The sequence below is a fragment of the Capra hircus genome, chromosome 10 (assembly GCF_001704415.2).
Source record: "Capra hircus breed San Clemente chromosome 10, ASM170441v1, whole genome shotgun sequence".
Lineage (NCBI taxonomy): Eukaryota > Metazoa > Chordata > Mammalia > Artiodactyla > Bovidae > Capra > Capra hircus.
In genome coordinates, this window is record NC_030817.1 from 53270468 (window position 1) to 53288722 (window position 18255).

At 45.4% G+C, this 18255-nt stretch overlaps 1 protein-coding gene across 1 annotated transcript in view; it reads right to left on the bottom strand.

Annotated features, from left to right (window-relative positions):
* Positions 15634 to 18255, bottom strand: part of ANXA2 (annexin A2) — a 44442-nt gene continuing 41820 nt past the window's right edge. The window contains exons 12-13 of the mRNA XM_018054288.1: positions 16978 to 17100; positions 15634 to 16008 (exon numbers count right to left, since the gene is read on the bottom strand). Coding sequence (XP_017909777.1) covers positions 15949 to 16008; positions 16978 to 17100 — 183 coding nt within the window. The 3' untranslated portion in view covers positions 15634 to 15948. The remainder of the gene's footprint in view (positions 16009 to 16977; positions 17101 to 18255) is intronic.

Consider the following 18255-nt stretch of genomic DNA (forward strand, 5'->3'; position numbering starts at 1 on the left):
TCCCTCCCATGCCTATCTGCAGAGACCCATCTCTGCTTCACGGTCAAGTCCAGAGACTAAAACCCTACACCCAGCAATGACTCACGCCCACTAGCAAGCCTCCTTATATACTACGAAACTCAGCGGGGACATTTATAAACCTCTCATAACAATGTGGGGAAATGCTTATGTTTTATGTTCTCATATTTAGTGAAGGCAGGTCCCCAAACCTAATATACATTGTGTTCTCTAATATCTTTAAACATGCATGGGGATTAAAAAAAAAAAAAAGCTCTACTAGACCTAAATATTAACAATGGTTTTCACTGGATACCTGTTACTTTTACAGGTTTTTCTTCATAATTTAAAAAATATTTTTCATGTTTTCTACATCATGTTACTATTATAGCCAGGAAAAAACCTTAAAGCTGTGGAGCCCACTGTAGCAATTGCTTCTATTTGTCTAAAACAGAAAGGTTACTTTTTAGGTTATGCTGTATATGTGACAGTCAAGTTGGTTTTATATGATTAAACTGTTTTAAAAAAAGAGAGAAAGAAAAAGACGACGCTCACAGGGGAGTTTCATTGTAAAAGACCTGCTTCTACTCCTTGGCCCCAGCAAGGCAGGCTGCAGGACAGGAGGAGAGAACGGTTCAGGAAGAGCCACTTCCTGAACATATACACTTCATTTCCTAGAGATATTTTACACGCATATTTGTGAGGCATGGAAACTCTACATACATGATTATAAAATTCCCCGTCCATAAACCTACTTCTCATTTATATAACACATTCTGTGATGTCCCCAGAAGGGACTCCTAGGGGCTTGGCCCCAGGAACAAGAGTGAAGGTACTGCCTGGAGGTAAGACTCACCAGGCTGGTTTAACACATCCATCTGAAACAGACACCACACACTGCAGGCTTCTGGCCTTTTCGTGTTTCCTGATCTTGTGGGACCAAAACGCCCCTGAATCTAGGCAGCCTGCTAGTCCCTACAGCTTTTACAATTATCTTTAACTTCAGCCATCTGACTTCAGCAGCAGACCTGGATCTAGACACGGGCTACCCACTGGGCACCCCCAAATCTGTATTCTTTGCTGGGGCGGTGGTAGAAAATGACTGATTGATTATTTAACTCACCTCTGAAAGGGAGCCCTCATAAACCTTTGATAGCTAAGCCAAAGCTTCATCCTAAAATATAGCTGACCCTTGAGCAAGGCAGGTTTGAATGGCCGTTTGAACTGTGCTTACTGATAGGTTTTTTCCAACATAAATAGTACCTGTGTTTTACTATATAGATCTTTAACTAAGTGTAGGAGAAAGTCTGCATTCAATTAGAGATCACACTATGCGGGATCCAAAGAACTAGGGCTTGAATATGGAAAAAAATGAAGGCAGGAGGAGAAGGGGACAGCATGAGATGGCTGGACAGCATCATTCACTCAATGGACGTGAGTCTGAGCAAACTCCAAGAGACCGTGAAAGGGAAGCCTGGCGTTCAGCAGGCAGTCCACGGGGTCACAAAGAGTCGACTGAACAACAACGAGGGTTTGAATTCTGATTCTATCTAAATTCTTTAAGCTTCCAGCTCTTAGATGAATCGTGTACCAATTCCTTTGTTTTCAAGGCAGAGATAGAGCATGAGCGAGTTCCATTCCTTGGGAGGTCAGCACCCCTAACCCGCGCGTGGTTCAAGGGTCAAATGACCTATCTTACCTGGCTGTTCCAGTTAAACGTCTTCAATTTAGTTTCCAGTCAAGGCTGCCTACTGAGTTATCCTCAGGCCCAGAGCAAAACTTCCCCGCCAGGCTGCTGGGATGGCGAGCGGCCCATAGGCCGCCGAGAGTGCGGGACTAAGGAGAGTTGTGAAGAGTCTCACCTGCGGAGGGCAGCCGTGGGCACTTGCACGTGGCGTGGGCGGAGCCACTCGCACCCTCACCCCCACCCCACTCCTTGGCAACCTGGGGCGTGCTCCGCTCGCTCCTCGCCCACCTCTCCGGGTGCTTCAGGCCCCGGCCCAGCGTTCTAGGCGAGGTTGCCTAGGGGACCGAGGGGCGCGTCCCGCCCACCTAGCTTCTCCTGCACCTGCCCACCCGCCAGCAACTGTGGTTCGTCCAGGGGAAGATAGGATGCTTTCTACTTGGAATATCTTAAGGATCGCGTGGCTGTAAAACGCATTTCACCAGAGAAGACTGAAGCCAGAGCGCGCTCATCAGCCAGTGTGGGAAACCAGTGCTCAAGAGCAGCTATGGTGCTGATGTTGAGCTAAACATCAGCTAAGGACCACGGCAGCTCAGATACAGTCCTGTTCTTCCACCTCCTGTTCCTCCTACCAAGCCCTCCAGGGTCAGTTCCTCGCCACCTGTGCATGATCACGCCCTGCTGAGTGTCTGGTGTGGGCCTCTCAGGCCTGCATGGCCCACCTGCACTACAGATGGATTCCGGGCGGGACAGCCCCATGTGGCTGATATTAGCTCCTGCTTCCAAGAAGCAACAGGCTTCATTGGGTCTGAGAAAAGGGAGGCAAGGGCCTGCCCCAGTCCATTGTAAGGCAGGGATCTGGCATTAGCCAGCCCTCTGCATTGCTCACTTCTTGGAGACCAGCAGTTCCACCTGAAGGAGGCCTTTGATCACAGTAACAGAGGAGAACTGCAGTCTCCCCCAAAGTTGGCTTCCTGGGCCAGCCCTGCAGTGTGAACCTGAGACCCTGCATCCCATGACCTTCTCCCGGCTCCCAGCTGCCTGGAGGACACAGCCGGCTCTTCATGTAAAGCCCATGTGCAGACACTGAGCCCTGATGCACAGGGTTTCTACTGCACATTCCCTACCCCACCCAGTGGGCACCAGTGCCCACCTCCTGGACAGTCCCAGAGCTCAGCAGGAGCCTCATGGCCACAGCCCCATCCTGCTAAAAATGGGATGGGGAACCAGCCCAGCCCCAAGAATAGCTGTGGTTGATTTTTAAACTGATGGACATTTCATCCCTGTGCAGTACTGAACACCTCACTGTACAGGCTGCCCCAGTGGGAGACAGTGGCCACCAGGCTTGCAAACGTCAAACTGACTTAGAGATTAGGATCTCAGAGCGAAGAAAGGTCAAGTGCCGGGAGCCAGCATGAGGAACTCCGCCCATGGCAAAGGTCATGAGGAAGGAGGCTTGGCATACGCAAAGGCGTGATCAAGCCTCAGGAAACCCCCTGTTCCCGAGCATCTAACCCCAAAACCAGAGTCTGTTTTATGCTCTCACCTACACCTCTGACTCTCCCCCATAAACGTTTCTCTCGGAGAAGGAGTAAACGTGCAGCTCCAAGGCAATAAAAATTCTTGGGTGTGACAAGAGTGTTTCAGCTTACGGACTCCTCTGAAGGTTATCTAGCCCACCTGTACAGGTTCGTCCGGCCACATGTGATTGTTTACAGCCTCCCAACCTGAGAGGCACAAGATGTTTTAGACTTACTAAAGGCAAATTCTTTTGGGGAGTTGGAAATTATTAGTATAGTGGGTTGGTTAGGAATTATATTGGTGAAGGGTTTTTCATTTGTTGTGTCAATAATTGCTGCTAATACCCTGCTTTGGGTGGGACAAGGATGTTTCAGGTCAAACCTCTCTGCTGACAGACTAGCTTGTGTGACAGGATTATCCATACTCCTGCCACATGATTGTTTACTACCTCTCAACCATAAACAGCACAGAGGGTTTTGGAGTATTTTGAGAGTCTTAATTAGCATAGGGCTTTTTCTTCTTGTTGAGTCAATGATTGCTGCCAGGCCTCCATATCCTTAGGCAACTGGGAATATATTAATCAATGTATTTGGAATATAGAAAAGGAAATAGAGTAGTTTTTGATGTTAGCAATACTAGACTTTTTGAGTTAATGAATTTTCTCTTTTGTAATAGATCACTGTACTTTGTTATAAATCACTGTGTCCTTGTTATGTAAAAATGTAACTTTATCATATCTTAAGACTAAATAGATCTTAAGGGGAACATTGGTGAAAGGATTTTCACTTGTTGGGCTGATGTTTGCTGCTAAATCTCCATGTTCCCTACCCTTATAATGAATATAACTAACATATAGGAGAAATAAGTATTAACCTTTAAGACTAATCATGTTAACCTTGGGTTAAATAAATTCCTTTGTTGATTGTAACTCACTACACCCTCACCCTATAGGAATGTAACTTTATTTGGAAGGTGGTGCCTGGTTTAAGAAAAAACACCCTTGGAAGAAATAAATTTTTTGGTTATCAGAAAGAAAGGATCATAAAATGCCAGCAGGTCTCACTCATGGCCAGAAGATGATGTACCTTTTTTATACATTTATGTGAAGCACCTGATTTTGATAAAGGTCAGGACTGCTGACCCCCGCGTGACTCTGTATTCATCCCTATGTGTAACAAAAGGTATATAAGCAAACCCAAAAATAAAGAAATCGGATCAGTTTCCGGAAAGACTGATTCCCCCATGTCGCTTCTTTCTTGCTCCCGTTTTTCTGGCTGAATTCCCATCTGGAGCATGGATGCTATTCCACGTAATCCAAGTTATTCAGCCTCTTTTTCTCCACTAATCTTCCTACTACACTATCCGTTTCTAATCTCTCTCTATATCTGTAATTAAATATGTATTTTTCCAAAGACGCTGACTCCGTCCCCACCTTCGAATCACCCTGGATCCACCAGGGCTGGACCCCAGCAGTCAAGTCGTTTCAAGAGTACAGCCTGTGCTGACTGGCCACTGTTCTTCCAGAGCCCCTGCCCTTTCAAGATTGCCCATTCCTTGAAGCTCAAAATTGGCCTTTCCATTTCAAGTACAAGGCAATAAATACTTGTATTCACATAGGAGAGAGCAGTTGCTAGACCAGGAGAAAAGACAGTTACAAAGCCAACTGATTTTGCAGGAAGCATGATTTCCACCTTATTTTATTAACTTTGGTTGTCTCGATCTCTGTCGCTTCAGGGGTAAGCTGATCACCATCTAGTCAGGAAAGCAACCTGCAGGGTTTGCAGGGACATGATCTACAATCTGATTTGAGCCCTGGGTTTGTAGGAACATGATATACAAGCTGATTGGAGTCCTTTAGGCCCAGGAGGGGCAGGTTCTCTCAAGGGGGGAGGGCTCTGGGGTGAAAGGAGGAAGCAAATAGTGTCTTCCCAGAAGAGCTGGGCCACGTGAGACTGAGTGGGAGAGTGCTAAGTGGAAGACAAAGCTGGTGAAATATTCCATGCTCAGGCCAGCAAAGGCCTGGATTTCTATGTGCAGATTTGGAGGTCTTGGTCAAGGGAATAAACAAAGGATAAAGAGGCTAGGAATAAGGCTGATGTGCATTCTCTGCATCTGTTCATATTAGAGACGATGCAGAAAGCTCACATTAAAATAGAACTGGCAGTTATTTCACTGAAGAGCTTAGACGTTTTGATTCCACCTCCTCCTCTGTCTCATCTATGCTCTGAAATAATTTTCTATGGTTTGTTTTCCCAGCAATTTGGAATACACTATCCAGAGAGCATCCGTCATCTTCCTTTTCTTGCTTGAAGACTCTAAACGGAACCCCTAAATTACGCTCCTCAGAGCACAAAGTTAGATCTAAATCATGGAGCTCTGAAGTATCTGGAATACTTAGGATTTACACGGAACGAATATTGTAAATTATAAAATTTCAAAAGAGAAAGAAGCCAGGAGGTAAACATAAAAAGATTCCCTTCCAGTGATTCATCCTGGCATGTGGGCTGTCCTGGTGACTGAGGGAAGAAATGGTAGAGAATCAGAGCAAGACTGGGAAATAGATTTTACCATTAGGCAGGGCCTCATTCCCCCATTCACTACACCAGCCACTAAGCTGTTCCCAGATAGAACCAGTACCGTGGTGGGCAAGTTTTTAATTCCCTGCAAACACCCAGGCTCCCCCGTCAGAGGTCAGGACACTCCAGGCGCTGTGTGGAGGCTGGTACTGTTCCTCATCTCTGAAGCCAGCTGTCCCAGGGCCAGGCTACTTGCTAAAGGCTAGTTGCTTCTTCCTTTACTCCAGAACCCTTCCCTTGAAGACAATCCAGGTATACATCTTCTTGAACGGGACTTTGGAAACTCAAAAGGTGCCTAACTCTTCCATGAAGCAAGGGGAGCCTGACTTTTACTGCCTGAACCTCGGTCCTCCCTTTTCAGGATGGAGAAGGAAACCTGCCTCTCGCTCTTTCCTGATGAACTTACTGCCAAGGAAACAAGAGCTCATTCTCAAAAGGTTGTCCTGCCAAACTGTTAACAGTGTGATTAGTTCTAGTTGGAGTTCCAGTTGATTCAGATTTTCTCCTTTATACTTTTCTGTAGTTTTGAACTTCCTATAGTGATTCTGTTGTCTTCTTCCCGTACGTCAGGAAAAAAGTACAAAAATAATAAAATTACTGTTTTAAGGATCGTTGTTGTTGTTCATTTGCTAAGTTGTATCCAACTCTTTGTGACCCTATGGACTGGAGCACTCCAGACTCCCCTGCCCTTCACTATCTCCTGGATTTTGCTCAAACTCATGTCCACTGAATTGCTGATGCCATCCAACTATCTCATCCCCTGCCTCCCTCTTCTCCTTTTGCCTTCATTCTTTCCCAGCATCAGGGCCTTTCCCACTGAGTTGGCTCTTCGCATCAGGTGGCTAGTGTATTGGAATTTCAGTTTCAGCATCAGTCCTTCCAGTGAATATTCAGGGTTGATTTGCTCTAAGATTGACTGGTTTGATCTCCTTGCAGTCCAAGGGACTCTCAAGAGTCTTTTCCAGCACCACAATTCAAAGGCTTTCAGGACTATCTCTCACAAAACCCTTCCAGATGTTTTATCCCAGGTGAGAATCAACTACTGTGGACCACCAAGTATCTTACCTGTGGCTGCATCCTAGCCTTTATCGCTCTATATGGTCAGCACTGCCTTGTTCTTCCAATTCTCAGTGATTAGTCACCAGCATATAGTAGGCTTTCTACTGAATATGTTAATAAGTCAATAAATGAATAAGTGAATGACTGACAGATCCTGTATTACCTGCTCAACTCTGAAGTTTAAAATGTTTCCTAGTCATAGATGAGTTCATATCTATTAGTCATAGATGAGTTCATATCTATCTATTAGTTCATATTAGGACAAAGGTGATCCATTAAGACCAAGATGGTTTTCCCATGCTCAGGAATCCAAGAAATATGGCAGTCTTGCTGATATAGAAACCTAAAACTTGTTTGAAATATTTGTGTATTCCTGATCCAAACTCCTTGCTAATCCTTGTATTAATTAATCTTTCAAAATTATTATCTCTAATAATTAATTAATCATACTTGGAAGTATGATAGCCTTGAGCTCTAATGGCTAGGAAAGTTCTAATTGTCCTTACCTACTACTTAAAAAGGACAGTCACCTCCACAGCCGGGTTCCATTGACATAACATCTTTTATGGTTTGTTTCTTATTAACAGAACACTGATGGTTCTATTACCGAACAACAAGGGTTGCAGGGAAGGGCTAGTGACCATTCTAAATACTCAGCCCACTTCTCTATTGTGATTTCAGGGGTTTAAGAATGCCCTCTTGAACCCCAGCCATTCTCCATTTCTTCACTAACTCCTTGATATGGGAACAAAGCCTTCATTCCAAGATAAAACTTACCCTATAAACTTACCTTCAATAAAGAGACATGGCTAACAACGCTGTCAAGATTTCAGCAGCATCCCACAGACCCTGAAAGGAGAGAGAGGCCCTGCAGAGACCAAGCAGGGGAGTTTGGAGAACTTAAGTCTATCCTTAATCAGTCCCAGTTTTGCCCAGAGCTTACCTAGCTTTCAGACTAGACATAGGCTATCTAATGGTAGAATCCTTGGGTTGGGATTTCTCTAAAGCCTATATAACATGGCTTCTAGTTCGCTCTTCCTTTACCCTATACTGTGGAGAACAAGACTGAGCAGGATGATTAGGGACGCAGAGCTGGTAACAGCACAAATGCAAGAGAGGACTTGCAAAGGGGGAAGTGTGTTTTTTTCTGTTTTAAGAAACCTGCTGACATAGGGAATGCTCCCATTTTTCTGCAGAAATGCTGCCTTCAGTGGACAAAATTCAGCCACAATCAAGCTAATTGAATGCACAAATGTAATATTTTTCCTGGGCACCTCCAATTTAATGCTTGATGAAATCGTGTCTTTCGCATATATTTACAAAAGCTTTTCTTCATCCAGAAATGTCTGTTAAAATTGCTTATAGATGCTGAGATAGCAAATCACTCTTCTAATGTAATGAGATAAGTCATCTCTATAAACTTTGCTTGCTCAAATGTACTCGCATAAAAGAAATCAGGCTACAGGCTTTTTTCAATAAATAGAATGAACAACTAGAACTTGATGGCTATAGCATGTTCTGCCTCATTGCTAAGAGATGTTTAAAATTGCTCCCTCTCTCTCTCTTGAGCAGCGCAGTTTTCATTTTGGTAGTTGATGGAAAAAGGAGGTCAGATAAACTGATGTGGATAAGAAGCCAAAGCTGTTTGTCAAAATGTGGGGAGAGGCCTGGAGATTGGAGTCATTTTAAAAACTAAAAATTGATTTAAAAGATTTCTGTCCTCAAATCATTTTTCTTGCTAAATGTAGCCATTTTGTAAGCCTGGTTTCCTCTGCTCCAGCTATCTTTACCAATAATTTATGCCAAGGGAATTTCACCTACTGGGAAGAATTGTATGTACAATCATTGGTGCATATCCCAGGAAGACAGGTCCGAAGATCAGAGTCCATGGTAAAGATGAGGCCTTGAGAGCTTTAGCCATCTGTTTCTCAAGATTTGTCTTCCTACTCTAATCTGGAAGCCAACAATGTGACACAAAGGTTTAGTAGGCCATCTCACACACCCTCAGGGTCACCATATAGGGCTGTTATGTACGGCTGCTCAGGCCATGCACTGTGTACTCCGAGGGGATATACCATTCACATAGGCTGCAATGTGAAGGGTGTCATCTGGAGCTGTGCAATGGAACAGTCCTGTCCAGGCCCACCATGTGGGCCAGGAGAGAAAAAAAAATCATATCTTCTCAGTCATAGTTTAATTAGTTTAATAAGTTATTAAGTCATAGTTTAATAAGTTCCCATGGCTACACTGCATGAATTTATCTTTAACTTCTCCAAGAATACAATCAGAGTTCTTATTATCAGCTGCCAAAGTATCAAAGCCTGCCTGGTGCCCTCTTCCTTCTCTTTACAAAGTGAAATTGGGAGAAAAGTCAAATCCCCAGATGGTTCTTTACTTCAAGAAACGGTTTGGACAGTGGACTGTGGAGGACACTCTGAAATCCAGAATATGAGACTGAATTCCACGTGCCGTTTCTGTTGGTTTTGGAAAGCACTAGGCAGCCACTGGTCCTTCAGGGGAGACGGCAGGCAGCGTCTGGAATGGTTCTCTGGGGGCCTTCCTTTTGCCAGTCTGTCTTTTGGATTTCTATTCACACCTGCTGGGGGGTCTAGACCAGCCAGGCCAGGGGCCGGGAGCACCTGCCCAGCCCTGCCTTCTCCCTCCACTTTTCTGTCTGCTGGTGAAACGCACTGTGTGATGGGAAGAAACAAAGCCTAAATACTGCTCAGCCCCCTCCCTTCTGAGGTCAACACCAGAATGTGGGGGAAGCAGAAAGTCTCCACTTCGTAGGCAGTTCTGTGAACTCTGCCCTCAAGCACATGAAAAAGTCTATTTTGGGATGAGAGGAATCAAACCTAATATGCATAGGAGGAGACATTTGAGAAAAACCCCTATTTTTAGCCAAATTTGCATTATTTTTTTTTTTAATTGAAGGATAATTGCTTTACGGAAGAAGGCAATGACACCCCACTCCAGTACTCTATGCCTGGAAAATCATGTGGATGGAGGAGCCTGATAGGCTGTAGTTCATGGGGTCGCTAAGAGTCGGATACGACTGATTGACTTCACTTTCACCTTTCACCTTCACTTTTCACTTTCATGCATTGGAGAAGGAAATGGCAACCCATCCCAGTGTTCTTGTCTGGAGAATCCCAGGGACGGGGGAGCCTGGTGGGCTGCCGTCTATGGGGTCACACAGAGTCGGACACGACTGAAGTGACTTAGCAGCAATTGCTTTACAGAATTTTGTTTTCTGTCAAACCTCAACATGAATCAGCCATAGGTATACATATATCCCCTCCCTTTTGAACCTCCTTTCCATCTCCCACCCCATCCCACCAGTCTAGGTTGATACAGAACCTGTTTGAGTTTCCTGAGCCATACAGCAAATTCCTGTTGGCTATCTATTTTATATATGGTAATGTAAATTTCCATGTTACTCTTTCTATACATCTCACCCTCTCCTCCCCTCTCCCCATGTCCATAAGTCTATTTTCTATGTCTGTTTCTCCATGGTTGCCCTGTAAATAAATTCTTCAGTACCATCTTTCTAGATTCCGTATATATATGTTAGAATACCATATTTATCTTTCTCTTTCTGACTCACTTCACTGTAGAATAGGTTCTAGGTTCATCTACTTCATCAGAACTGACTCAAATGCATTCCTTCTTATGGCTGAATAAGAGCTGACTCATTGGAAAAGACCCTGATGCTGGGAGGGGTTGAGGGCAGGAGGAGAAGAAGGGGATGACAGAGGATGAGATGGCTGGATGGCATCACGGACTCGATGGACATGAGTTTGAGTGAACTCTGGGAGTTGGTGATGGACAGCATGGCCTGGGTTGCTGCAATTCATGGGGTTGCAAAGAGTCAGACACGACTGAGTGACTGAACTGAATATTCCATTATGTATATGTACCACAACTTCTTTATCCATTCATCTGTTGATGGACAACTAGGTTGCTGCCATGTTCTAGCTATTGTAAATAGTGCTGCAATAAACATTGGGATACATGTGGTCTTTTTCAATTTTGGTTTCCTTAGGGTATGTGCCTAGGAATTTGCATTTTCTCCATTTTGTTTTCAAAGTTTTTGATCATCTTTACTATCATTATTCTGAATTCTTTTTTAGGTAGTTTGCCCATTTCCTCTTCATTTATTTGGAGTTCTGTGTTTCTAGTTTGTTCCTTCATTTGTGTAGTATTTCTCTGCCTTTTCATTATTCTTTTTTTAACTTATTGTATTTGAGGTCTCCTTTTCCCAGGCTTCAAGGTTGAATTCTTTCTTCCTTTTGGTTTCTGCCCTCCTAAGGTTGGTCCAGTGGTTTGTTTAAGCTTCGTATAGGGTGAGATTTGTGCTGAATTTGTGTTTGTTCATTTGTTTTTCCTCTGATGCGCAAGGCTGAGTGAGGTGGTAATCCTATCTGCTGATGATTGGGTTTGTATTTTTGTTTGTCTTGCACAGGGTGCTACTGGTGGTTGGGTGATGCTGGTTTTGTATTGAAGTGGTTTCCTTTGTGTGAGTTCTCACTATTTGACTCTCCCTAGGGTTAGTTCTCTGGTAATCTAGGGTCTTGGAATCAGTGCTCCCACTCCAAAGGCTCAGGGGTTTATCTCTGGTTAGGAACAAAGATTTCACAAGTGGTTTGTTATGGAATTAAGTGAGATTAAAACAAATATCCAAAAACAAGAAACCAAAGATGAACCCCAGAATAATGGCAGTTCCAAAATCAGGCAAATAATAATTAAAATAATGGAATATACACATATACACCCATGCTGCTGCTGCTGCTAAGTCGCTTAAGTCGTGTCCGACTCTGTGCAACCCCATAGACGGCAGCCCACCAGACTCCCCCGTCCCTGGGATTCTCCAGGCAAGAACACTGGAGTGGGTTGCCATTTCCTTCTCCAATGCATGAAAGTGAAAAGTGAAAGTGAAAAGTGAGAGTGAAGTCACTCAGTCGTGTCCGACTCTTGGCGACCCCATGGACTGCAGCCTACCAGGCTCCTCTGTCCACGGGATTTTCCAGGCAAGAGTACTGGAGTGGGGTGCCATCACCTTCTCCGATACACCCATGAGCAAAGTCAAAACAGTCCAACAAAAATAGAGTACAGTAGATTGACCTGGCAAACAAAGAAAATCAAAAATTATATTTACCAGTTAAGAATGAAACTAATTAAAGCACAAACTGGAAAACAAAACTAAAGCAAGGTGCCAAGTGGGGAATAAAGCAATGAAAGCAAAACTAACAAATATGTAGAGAAGAAAGAAAAGAAAGAAAGAATAGATAGATATGCAAAGTTAAATAGAGGTGGATGAAGATTTTCATACACTAAAGATTAATGCAAGGGGAAAAGAACAGTAGGAAAGGCAAACAAAGGAATAAATGTAGAAAAAATATAATCGGTTTAAAAATTAAGAATTAAAATTATAAAAAAGAGAAAAGAAAAAAATGGAAGAAGAAAGAAAAAAAGGAAAAGGAAAACTACACAATTGCCAAAACCCCATGTAGAGGCAGAGGTTTATAACAACAATAAAAAAATGTCACTGAGGGGAAAAACAAACTCAAAAGCTTAATTGGATTTCATACTGCCAATAAAATCAACAAGTACAACAGAGGGGGGAAAAATCCAAAAGATTCTACAGAACAAGTCAAAAAATAATAAATCATAAATGTTTTTACCGAGTCACTGCTGTCAAGAGTCCTTTCCCACACCGGGAGTCACAGTCCACCTTTCCTCCCTAGGATGCCCTCCAACACTGCTGATCTCTGGACCTGCTGTGGGGGCAACTCTAATCTGGTCCTATTCCTGTGTGTTCTTGCCTCCAGTGTCCACAGTTATCAGCACTAGTGCATTTTCTTTTGTGGGAGCTTTCAATGGCTTTTTATATATTCCAAAGACACACAGGCTGTCTAGTTGACTGTACAGCTGGTGGGAAGGTTTTCGGTCTTCCTCCTTAGCCATACTGCCCCCGAGTTTCAACTGTGGTTTTATTTCCTCCACAGCATGTGGGTCGTCCACTGCGGTGTGCTTCTGAGGCTGCCCTGGAGGACTTGGGTTTGTCCCTGTGAGGGCCAGGTGTGGAGGTGGTGCAGCTGCTTGGGTCGCAGGGGTTCTGGCAGCACCAGGTACTCCGGGGGGGTTGGTGACTAGGGCAGCAGGAAATATATGCTCTCGAAGGGTACGGCAACCAGTATTGGCCAATACGCTCCAGTATTCTTGCCTGGAGAACCCCTCTCCCTGACAGAGAAGCCTGGCAGGCCACAGTCTACAGGGTTGCAAAAAGTTGGCCACATTCGAAGGAACCCTGCGTGCGTAGACGGAAGACTTTTTTTGCCTGTGGCAGCTGGGCCCCAGTAAGAGTTGAGCGTGAAAGCGGTGCAGCTGCTTGGCTTACGGGGACCCTGGTGGCGCCAGCTGTGCAGGGACATGGACTGCCTTTGGCACAGGAGTTATGGGCCTATCAGAGTCTTTGTTCCAGCCTCTTGCAGCTGGCGATCAGGCCTCTTTGGCCAGTCTTTCTCCGCAGCTCTGCCTGTTCAGGCACTTAAAGGGTTCCATTGCCTGGGGTCCTTCTCTGTTGTTTGGTGCCTCAGGCACATAGAGGAGCCCCCTGGCTGGGATCCTACTGTGGATTGGAGCAGCAGGCACTTAAAGGGGCACCCTAGGTGGGGTCCTACTCTGTACTTTAGTGCCTCAGGCACTTGCTGGGGCAGCCTCTCCATTGCTCAGCTGCCGACACTGGCCTGTGTGTGGAGAGAGGCTATGGTGATGGCTCCACCCCCTATGCTGGACTCAGTGGTATCGCCTTGCTTCCATGGCTGCTGGGCTTTCCTCCAAAGGCATTTCCCCCCACAATCTCTTCCCTCACATCCCCTGATCTGTCTTTTCACAGTCAACAGCAGCCCTCACCCTGGGATTGCTCCACAATCCCTAAACTCCAGCTCCTAGTCACTGCACCTTCCAGGGGACCAGCGTTCCTGTCTGGGGTATACATGGCTGCGGCAAGGACTGTCTGATTCTCATTCCATTTAGGGTGGCACAGATCAGCTGTTTCACTCTCAGCCTTAAATATTTTTCCTCTGCCTCTGACAATTGCCCTGATGTGGAGATCGGACCCCTGCTTCAGTTCCCCAACTCATCGAGAGCAGGTCCAGTCCCACTAACACTCCTGTTGTTCCCCCCTGGTTCCTTCATCCTACCAACAGACGTGGTTCTATATATTCTTTTCCACTGGTCAGGTACTCCTGTTCACTCTCAAGTGGTGTTCTGCATGCATTTCAGTGTCTGAAGGTGTATCCCCGATGTATCCATGGAGAGATGCACTCCAGGTCCACCTACTCCTCTGCCATCTTGTTCTCCCCGCTAACTTGCATTTTAAAGAGTATCTCATTGGATTTACAGGCACTTCAAGGACCACTTAGGGATTCAAAGAGTTATGTTCCATCTGAGTTTCTACCTAAAGTTTGCCAAAGGTCAAAATAGCAAATCAGTCAGCTCACAGATGTCGCATCATGTACTTAATATGGTGTTGTTTTCACCAGATCTGAAGGCTGAAAAGTGGGGCAGAGGTTCTCCAGATTCCCCTCTGTGTCCAACCAGCCCATTTCACACCTGCATTTCCATTACTGCCTAGACCCTGCAGGCCACCAAGTGCACTGGACATTAGCCAGAAGTCAAGAATTAGCAACTGCCAGAGCATCCTCTACAAACAGGAAATGTAAGAGTTTAGGGATAGTTATCAACACTGCCCCAGCCCTACCCCCAGCTGAGGGGAGATACCTGTATGAGCAAGCTGTCCACAAGGTCCTGGGCTAAGAAGCCTAAGAACAGCGTCTTCACCTGGCGAATGGAGACAGATACATCAATACACATACCTGTTTAGCTTGCAGCCTAGCCAATCCATGGAAGGAAGGACCAGAGACCACGTGACTCTAGGAAGGCACCTGGCAGGTTGGGAGGAGATTAAGAGGGAGACGTAATTCTCACTGCACTGACCCTTTGTGCCTTTTGAAATGTGAACCAAGCCTAAGGATCAGCTCTCCTCCATGATCAAGACCATGTGAAGTGTGTGGAGAGCTTCCTGCCAGCTGTAACACTCTCCCTTAGATTTCAGGGTAAGGTTGAAATGTTTCTTTCTCTGGGTCATCCTTCTCAATCCTCCCAGGCAAAACCGCTTTCTTCTCGGTGCACCTGTCCACTTGTGTTACACTTCCTGGACAAGAATGCTGTAGCCTGACTCACTGACATGTGAGCCCTTGAGGTTGGGACAGGGTGGTGTTTATTCCTCTGACTCTTATGGGAATATTTTCAGTATTTGCTGAACACACCATCCCACCCCTTTTCCCAGTTTGAGGCCCCTGCAGATGCTGGTTTTCACCTGTATAAAGATGAGCAGAGATGAAGGGGTCATTCTGGGATTTCCCCCAAAGAAACTTCTCTGTTTATCCCTTGGGTAAACAGAAATGCCTAATACAATCTTCTGTTTATAATGAAAGGTGCACCCAATCCACTTTTGATACGCCTCCTGTGCTGTCCCAATACACTAGGTGCTAACCACATATGGACACTGATTATTTGAAATGTCAATAGCATGACTGAGGAATTAACATTTTAAATTATTTCATTTAAATAAACATAAATGTAAACAGCCACATCTGGACAGTAGCTACCATATTGGACAGCTCTTTTCAAGAGCTTTCCTCCTCGAGGGGACAGCCTTACCAGTTGAACAAGACAACCCTGAAGCATGTCTTGATTTTGAAACAATTAATTGACAGCAAGGTCCACAAGTACCTGTTCCTACAGTAAAAATTCAGTTTATTCATCTGTTTATGACACAGTACTCGAGAGGCAAAGTGTTTCACATCATAGATTTCACTTCCAAATCCTTGGAATGTTCATTTCTTTGGCTATAAAGAGGGACTAGCCGGGAACGCCAGGTAATGCATAGGAAACTAAACTAACAACAGAGCGGGTGGGGTGGGCAGCGCTAATGTCATCCTCCCAGGGGTGGGCACAGGGGGCTGTTAGCCGCAAGCTGACTGTGGAGAACTGTTAGCTGGAGCACGGAGCAGCCGTCCTGGATGCTTGGGCCCTCGCAGGGGTTCAGTCATCCCCACCACACAGGTACAGCAGCGCTTTCTGGTAGTCGCCCTTGGTGTCTTGCTACAAATGGCCGAGAAAAAAAGAAATTCTAGGTCAGGAGACAGATCCAAATTCTGCAGGAACAGAGAAGCAGACCCATGGCACATGGAGGCCCTGTGGGACCTGCCCAGACGCCTCCACCCCATCAGAGGATCCTCAGAGAGTGGTCCAGGGGGATTACTGCCACAAGCGTAGAAAACGGGGGGTTCTGGGGATTAACATGGTACGTGAGCAGAGGACAGAACCTGGTCTGCTCCTCTTGCACTGAGGTCCTGCAGATACCACCCTCTTTCTCCCCAGCCTGCAACCTTTCAGAGAAGACACATGAGGCCCCTTGTGGGCGTGGGAAGAAGCTGATAGATTAAGGAAATAATTACTTAAGAGTCTAAATGGCCCCAGAATTTTAAACATATGCCCTATGAAACCTAGTTGTAGTGAACTCAGCTCTGAATTCATCCCTGGTGACCACTGACATGCCTTTGACATTTTCAGGATCTTTCAGAAAAAGGGGTTTGCAACATGCGTCTGAACTAAACACAGGCGGAGGGACCACAGTGACTGCAATCAGTGCTTATAAAAGGATGCTCCATTCCTCCAAAACAGGGACAGGCTAAACCAGGGGAAGAGACAGGGGTTCTGAGTGAGGAAATGTTGCCCAGGCTTATCACAGAGGAGTTTTAAGAAATGCAAATATAATAAAATGCAGTTTGAATTGACTGAAGTCTTTTCAGGATGTTAGCAAGTTTTACAGGATCACTGTCATAAACACCAACTATCACTGTAGAATAGGTGTGGGAAATATAAAATATTTGCCTGATTCTTTAACTTTCCAGGACACATTGTAATAGCACTTTGAGAATAAACCCCTGATATTTGATGAGTAGCATCTCTTCCCTGGGGAGTTAGGAAACAGAAAAAAACCATTTTGCCATTGTTCTGACAGACACCCGCCTGAGACCCCCAGCCCTCTGATGGCCAGGTGGGGCTTACCTGAATGTAGTAGTACAGGGACTTGCCGTACTTTTTCTTGAATTCAGATCTAATTTTCAACATGTCCACTTCACTGCGCGAGACCATGATTCTAATCAGGACCTTGTCGCGAGTGCCCTTGCCCTGAAAATCAAATTCATACTCTAAGATACAATTCACTGACAATGTTAATCATTAAAAAGGAGTCTAGCGGGGACTTGGTGATCCAGTGGGTAAGATGCCAAGTTCCTAACTCAGGGGGCAGGGGTTCAATCCCTGATTGGGGAACTAAGATCCTGCCTGCTGCACAGAAAAAAAAAATATATATATAGTAATAAAAAAAAAAGTCTAGTCGGTTCTCTTGCACATAGAACTGACCTAGGTTCTTGATGCTGCCCTAAGAGATTACAATGATAACAGTGAAACTGCTCCCTAAAGAACACTGAGCATCTTGGAATTCCAAACACACCAGTGGCACAAACCCCTCCACACCATGCATTTAACAAATGTGAACTGAGCACTAACTACTGCAAGGCTCAGAGTTAAAGCATGCGAGTTCACCCATGTAACACAAAGCTCCTGGCTCTTGGGGGCTCGGGGAGCACACATAACCACGTTCACCACAGCTCTGTGCCATCATGAACGGTACAAACAATAAGGACCACTGAGATTACTTCCAGAACCTTACACCAGAGAACAGGTCAAATGTGACATGGAACCTAAGGGGAACGGGAAGAGAGGTCGTGTGGGTAAGAGGGTGGCCCAGGAAGAGGCGGCAAGGGCTCGGAAGCCGGAAAGCATGAGGCACACGTGACAAGTGGGAAAGGGGATGGGACTGTGGGAAGAGATGGCCACTGAACGGAGAACTGCAGGGCTGGCTTTGGACTCATACAGACCCAAGTTCAAGTCCGGCTATGCAACCTCAAGCAAGCCGAAAGCTTTCCAAGCTCCATTCTCCTCCTCTAGAAAGAAGATGGCCACACAAGCTCCATAGGTCTTTCAGTAATGATTTACGATGAAGTCAGCCGCACAATGCCTACGGCACAGTGGCTGCTCAATAGCCTCTCTCTTCCTTGCCCATCCTCACTCTGGGGCACCAGCGGGGAAGCACTGAGAAAGCTGAGCAGGAATCTAACGTGATCACCATCTGGCATTTTCCGTCTCATGGCACTCTGTTTTCTGCCTGTCCACAAAAATGCACTGAAGTAGCTGGGAGAACTCGAAGACTGAGAACCACTGGACTGCAGCTTCCCTCTGACAGGTGCAAGCACAGCTGACCAGTGTGGCCACCTAGACATG